This window comes from Sebastes umbrosus, chromosome 4 (assembly GCF_015220745.1).
Source record: "Sebastes umbrosus isolate fSebUmb1 chromosome 4, fSebUmb1.pri, whole genome shotgun sequence".
Taxonomy (NCBI): domain Eukaryota; kingdom Metazoa; phylum Chordata; class Actinopteri; order Perciformes; family Sebastidae; genus Sebastes; species Sebastes umbrosus.
The window spans coordinates 8,638,646-8,645,780 of NC_051272.1; the positions used below are offsets into that span (position 1 = coordinate 8,638,646).

The 7,135-nt window shown below is 44.6% G+C and overlaps 1 protein-coding gene across 3 annotated transcripts in view; it reads right to left on the reverse strand.

Annotated features, from left to right (window-relative positions):
• Positions 1 to 4,157, reverse strand: part of cttnbp2 (cortactin binding protein 2) — a 99,784-nt gene extending 95,627 nt beyond the window's left edge. For 2 of the 3 annotated variants that reach the window (XM_037768107.1, XM_037768106.1), the window contains exon 1: positions 3,879 to 4,154. In XM_037768107.1, the coding sequence (XP_037624035.1) occupies positions 3,879 to 3,962 (84 nt within the window). In that variant the 5' untranslated portion in view covers positions 3,963 to 4,154. Of the gene's footprint in view, positions 1 to 3,878 lie in introns of all 3 variants that reach the window. The other variant, XM_037768109.1, reaches the window with a different exon arrangement.
• Positions 4,158 to 7,135: the final 2,978 nt, after the last annotated feature.

The window sequence follows — 7,135 nt, forward strand, 5'->3', positions numbered from 1 at the left end:
TGTTTATCGCAATTATTCCTGAGACAATAATATCGTCCAACAAAAGTAGCTATCGTGACAGACCTATTTTGCATGCTTAGATTTTTTTGTAATTTGGGTGAAGTGACCCTTTAATAGATTGTATAATTATACCTAATCTTCTCTGATGACCTCTCCAACTTGTTTACAGGGTAATTTGAAACCTCCCCCCTGTGACAGAGCTCGGAAATTTTGTTGTCAGGAAGAAGAAGCGATGACATTACAGCCACTCATGTTAGTGGCACTCCTCCAACACGGCAGCATGTCCCACATAACCACTGGTGAGTGGTGACCACTCTCAGGCTTCACTTACACAATAGTCCTCACAGGCATTAAAGCGAGATTTGACGATGGGGCTGAACGACTCGCTGGGTGACATTTAAAAAAAAAAACCTGGATCTTATATTTTTGTAGTGTTAGCCATCATTCCTATCTGTTATGATAATATTTTACTGATGAACTTCATTTCTGAGTATAATGGGACAAAGAACACAAGCAGTCAGACAATCAGAACAGTTTTACCAAACTTATTTGGAAGTAAAACAGAGTTACCCAAACTTTCATTAGATTTTGCAGACCAACTCCCTGTTTCAACTCTGACATACTGTACTTACTGTAGTTTTACAGTTTTTATATGCGATGAGAGAATAAAACCAATATTTTGGGGTGTCTCACTTTTAGTGAGCCAGCTCAATTTTGGATCTGATTCCCAGTCCGCATATTGCATGGATTCATTAAAGCCCCCCTCCGGACAGTTTTACTTCCTGTTTTTAGGTTAGTGTTCTTTCTCAAACAGAGAATGGGGGTGTGGTTAATAGTCCACGTTAACAGGCCGTCTGTCTGCTGCTGTGCCGAGGAGCCGCACCGCCGCATGCCGGGCACAGCACACCGGAGGACGGACAGACATGTTGTTGAGATTTGAAATGCCGCTTTGGGACATTTTGGTGGTGCACCGTCCACCAGCACCGGCCGCTCTCGCCTCAGCGCCGAACCCGCATTATTATTGTGTTAACTTTGACAGCCCTAAAATCTTTAACTTCAGCAGAACAGGCTGCAGACATGCTGTGTGCCACGCTAACATGTACGACGGTAAACGAGGTGGGAGGTGACCAGCAGAGGGCCTTTCATTGACCTCTGACCCCTCTCTGGACCATGAGGGCCGGTCCTTCAGAGTCCTCACAAACGAGAAACTTCCCCCACCTTGGGCCAACAACAGAGCGTCTGACAGGGGTGAGCAAAGAGCAAAGTGCTTTATTTAACCACGGCAGGCATGATGGGGGTAGGAGGGGGGGGGCATGGAGGCGGAAGCCCTCTTTCGTTGGCTGCAGCCTGGAGAAGGAAGCTGGCAGAGCGACGGGCGAGCTGAGGAGGCTGCCCGGCTCCCATGTCTCTGGAGCACCTGTTCACCTAAATGTAAAGTAGCCTCCAGGCAGTTCTGAGCGCGCTCAGAGAAGGGGGGCTGGCTGACACGGTACTCCCAGCTATGCCAGCTGAGTCACTGAAATTAAGACCAATTTAGAAAGGTGTCTGGTGAACACGACCACCTCCTCCTCCTCCACCGTGCTGCCTCTGCCCTCCATCCAACCCCCCCACCCCCCGCAGCTCTTCTCCCACCTCTTTCTCTACCATCTCCTCAGCTCACCGCTGAAACCCACCCCCACCTCAACACCCACACTACCAACCACCCACCCACCTCAGGGCCCGCGGCTGCTTTCTATTCCCACACATTTCCAGCAGCCTGCCTCTTAAATCTCACATACAAATTTGTGTGTTTTTTTACTGGATGTGCAACTAAAACAGGTCACAAACTCAAGTGGCAAAAGCATCACTGCCCATCTTGCATTAGCCGTCAGGTCGATAACACACAGTCTGACTGGTTGCATCATGGAGTCAGCTGAGGTAGGGCTGCACAATTAATCGTATATTAATTGCGATCACAGTTTGGGCTTCCCACAATTAAATGAACATGATCGACTGCGATATTGACGTTTAAAATGCTCCGCTCATTGAAAACTCTGTTGCATGTCAAGTCAAGCGTTTCCTGAACTAACAGCCAGCCACCAGGGGGTGGAGCTTTCACTTTAGGGGAGCTGTCATGCCGCTACGTGTGCACCAAGCCCCCAGGAAGAGCGCCGGTCGTTGATGCCAATTTTCATAGTGACCAAACGGCTGTACTACAACTTCCGTGTCCGTGACGTGATACCATTGGGCACAAAAAGACATTTTCCCATAGACTTACATTGGGAAAGATATTTTTTTTAGGTGAATCAACTACCCAGTATAAACACTTGAATAGCCCTTATTAAAATTATTAGATCCTAAAAGTGGTAAAATGCCCTAATAGCCGAATCTAGAGTTATTTCCCCTCCTCCGTTCATGTGAATGAGACCCAGACAGAGGCTGGGAGGCGGGGTTAAAGGAAACACTCTATGGGCCCAACGGATGCGGAAGATCGCCGGATGATCCGGGTACTTTATCACTCGGCAGTCGAGCCATTTGGGCTTCATGCACCACCGAGTAACTCTCATAGGAATGAACGGGAGCCCGTCTACATCGTTGTATCCCGTTCTCTTTATACATCCATGGCGTGCACCCTACAGCTGCAGCCTGTGAAAAAACTTTCCTGAAAGAGAAGACGAGTAATAGTACAAAAGGGCAAAAACGAAAATGCACTAAATTCAGATGAAGAAGGATCTTATTTTAAGTCTCATTTTGATGCAAAGACTTGTTAATCGGCAGGAATGTAGCACAACTTGGAAGCGACAGCAGCACTGCTCTGTTGATTTAGTTTTGGGTCAAAAATGTTGGTACAATTTTATTATTTTGCTTCTAGGAGATGCTCTGTGAATAAGAACCAGTCTTATTTTGATGCAATGATTTGTACATTAGCAAGAATGTAGCACAACATGGAAATTAAAAGCAGTGCTCTATTTTTTTAAGTATTTTGTTCCTAAAATCAATGGATAATCGTGATAAATAATTAATTTTGGCCATAATCGTGCAGCCCCTAGGCTGAAGGGAAGGGAGAGGATTCATGAGCTCCAGGAGGGATGGATGGATGGCGAGCTGCTGGCTGCCCTAAAGACACATATGCTGCAACATGTGAGAAATCACAACTATGTGAGTGTAAACAAGAAGCTCAACAATAGGACTACTTTTAAAAAGAGAGGGTCAATCTGGTGGTCTGATAATCTGTGTTTAAACCTGTGGAGGGGACTTTGTAAGGTGAGCTGTTGCAAAGCTCATGTAGGACTGATTGGTTGAGATGGAGGTGGAGGATCACTTCAGAAAATAACCATTTGCATGCCACTTGCAGCTCTGCAGGCCAGGTGAATAAATAGCATTTGCAAGACATAAAAAAAAAAAGGTGGAAAAAAAAATGTTTGCATGGACAAAAATCAACCACCAACCTCTGGTGATTCTAGTTTCACATTTAACTCCCCCTGCAGCCCAAACAGCTATTATCCCCATCTACCATCCATCTACTGTGAGATATATATATATATATATATATCTGAGCTACAACCTGTCTGTGTGAAGCACAGCCACGGTTTCTCCTCGATCAGACGCAGGATAAACATCACAAAGGCAATCATGCAAACAAAAGACTCCACTATAACACCCAGACACCATATTGTGCCTGTTTCAGAGTCGTGGTTGAGCAAATCTGAGTCATATATCACCAGAAAAACCGAGCATGAATGTGTGTTTTTCTCCTCCAGACATTGTCGCCACCGCTGTTGCTTCTGTGAGAAATAGATGCGCACTACATTTCTACCTTCTTTACCACCATTTCAACGCTGAATCTAAAAACCACCCGGGTAGCTTTGGTGTTCCCTTTGAGCATTCATGTGTCTTACCGTGTCGACGCTTCCCAGCACGGCGGTGGCCAGTGTTTGTACCGGAGGAGGAGGCTGCTCTCCGCTGGCTCCCTCCGACGCCATCTTCGTCCTGTAGCGGTCTGTCTGCTGGAGCGAGAAGCATCCGGATCCAGTTAACTATTGAGCTGCTGCTGCTGCTGCTGCTGCTGCTGCTGCGCGTAAAACACGCCACGGCACGGCCATGGAAAGGAAGGAAAGGAAAGAGAGAGACACAAGAGAGAGGATTTGACAAATTGAAGGAGCTGTAAAAGATCAAGCCCTCAGCTGAGTGTGTTGGTTTGTGTGTGTGTGTGTGTGTGGGCCGCAGTCTGGTGGGCGTGGACCGACTCGACGCGCACGAATCCAGATGCGAAGCAGCAGCCCGGTCCGGTGCGCTCCCAACTGGAGAGGAAGGAGGTGGTGCGTCCTGGAGGAGTGATTGACAGCAGCATTTGTTGTCGGCCTCTGAAGCTGTAAAATATAAATCAGTGAGTGAGTGGTTCCCAAAGTTCACTGTAAAAAAAAAATCTTTTTTTTTTTCAAGAAATTTGTAAAAATGACATGTTTCATTTGTGATTTATATGAAAATGGTCTTAGATTTACAGTATTTTTTTTGTAATCACAATCGTAATTATCTGTATTCAAGCTTTTCTTGATCAGAAAGATTAAAGGTGGTCAGGGGCCCCTATAGGCCAGCTATTTTCAACCACTGGGCCGGGGCCATGGTAAATGGACTAGCATTTATATAGCGCTTTTCTAGTCTTCCGTCCACTTAAAGCGCTTTTCACTACATGTCAGCATTCACACATTCATACACTGATGGCAGAGGCTGCTAAAGGTGCCAACTTTGCCCATCAGGATCTAATCTAAATATTCATTCACACACCGATGGCTATGCCTTCGGGAGCAATTTGGGGTTAAGTGTCTTGCTCAAGGACACATCGACATGTGACCTGGAGCAGCCGGGGATCGAACTACCGACCTTCCGATTGTTGGACAACCTGCTGTACCCTCTGAGCCACAGCCGCCCCAAGGTGCCGCCAAATGCTTAGATTAACCACTATTCTGTATTTCAGAGGTTATAGCGGGCTCACTTTTAAAGCTAGGTATCACATGAAACTAGAAAACCTGAAAAATCCATCGGTACCAACCATGTCATGCTAGCTTGTCGGGAAGGAGGTTAAATAACGCTCCAAAGTTACGCTAAATTTTGGTGAGGAAAAACTGCCATGTCCATTTTCAAAGGTGTCCCTTGACCTCTGACCTCAAGATCTGTGAATGAAAATGGGTTCTATGGGTACCCACGAGTCTCCCCTTTACAGACATGTATGTCACAGATGCAGTGACACAAAATCGAGCAATATTTGGGAAGGTGGTCCTCGGAAATTTTTTAAGAGGGCCTCTAGTTACAAAAGGTTGAGAACCCCTGCTATAGGCTACACTTTGTATTGTATGTGCCCCCACCCCACACCTTTACTCATCATGCTTTACTTGCCAATCTTGGGACCTCAAAAAAAGAGGATTTCAGACAAAAGCATAGCAGGGGTCTCCGGGGTCCTCCCCCAAAAAAATCAGTACTTCAGAGACTTTGTTTTCTGCATTCTGGGGTCTTTTAAAGAATGAAAATCCAATCCCAATTTATTTATAAAGCACATTTAAAAATAACAAAAGCTGACCAAAGTGCTGTACAGTCAATCAAAAAAAAGTTTCGCTAGTTTGTAATCACGGATTTAAAATCACCTAAAGGTACAATTGTGTTTAATTTTAATGTGTTTTGTAAACTGTTCCAAGTTTTTTCAGCACAAACACCAAAAGCAGTTTCCCCAAATTTAGTGTTTGCACACGGTACTTCAAGCTTTAGCCGAACATTTGAACTTGCACTCGGGGAGAACTGAGCATTTAATCTAAACCTTGAAATATCTCATCAATTTAGGGATTTTCTTTAGTAGATCTTGGTGTTCTTTCAGCCGTTGTGCTTTTTGTTTTTGTGCTCCGTGATCATATTTTCATTCTACCGCTATTCTGTCTAGTAGTGATGTATTATTGAGAACCAAATTGACCTTATGAACCCGGTCACATCATGGGGCCGGGTTCATAAGGTCAGCTGATTGAGTAGATGTGGCCCACATCTACTCAATCAGCTGCTTAATTCTTTTTAATGATTCTAATGGGCCAACAGGGGTAACGTTTTTTTTCTTTCTCTGAAGTACATTTAAATAATTAAATATAATCTGGCCAATCTGGGGCCCTTGCAAACATGGGGCCCCTCGGCTGCAGAGTAAGTCATCATCACAATGAGAAAATCAGTGTGTTTCAGTGTTTTGTTCAAAGGTCGAAGAGACTTTCTTCCTCTGTGCTTTTATGGAAACTCAAAAACACCTCATGTCACAATCTCACATATCTTTACTTTGACCATAATCAAATCAGATGGGTTCTAACCTTCAAATGGAAGAGTTTGGCACCCCCTGCCATAAACCATTATAGCTACACATTATGCTCTTTGCATAAAATGAGCCTTTACAGCTTGACAATGTCAGTCTCAATGTCTCTCTGAAAATACAACCTTCGACGATATACTCTGACATTGCAGGTCGTATTATTTGACAACTTTAATATGTATAAAACTGAAACCAAAAAGCGAAGGATTCAAACCAAAAGCCCCCATGTTAATCTTACACGAGCCGATGCTCAGAGTTCAAATCTCTCAGCTCTGGGTCTGTTTATCCCAGAAAAGCAGAGAGGATATGGGGCCCCTCTCAGCTCCCAGATGTGGCGTTTAGGATTAACGAACGCTGATCCAGCCTGGTCATCCAGAATGAGGTTATTAAGTCCCTATTTAGGTCAAACGTTTTGCACGATCAACATTTGCTGGTTACAATGAGAGCATATATCCGTGTGATGACTTATCCGTGTAATTTCCCCCACATGTGAGTGGCTTGAGTATTTATTCAAGAAAATATATAATGTATTTAGGACGGTCAAGAAATCAGATTTTCAGTCAAATTCATCTTTAATGGTACGTGTCCACAGGAGCGTTTTTTATCGCGAGGGATCTCCTCGCTTCCCAGCGTTGAACGCTTGATGGGCTGCTACTAGACACAAAGCACCTGATTGGAGGAATGCTTTCTCTCGTGGGCTGCTGCTCCCAGCTTTCAAACCGGAACCAACATGGCGGCTCGTTTGGAAACTTTCTTCTCTTATATCACAAATATAGTTCACCGAAACATGTTTCTGAAAACATTTTTATGTTAGAAATA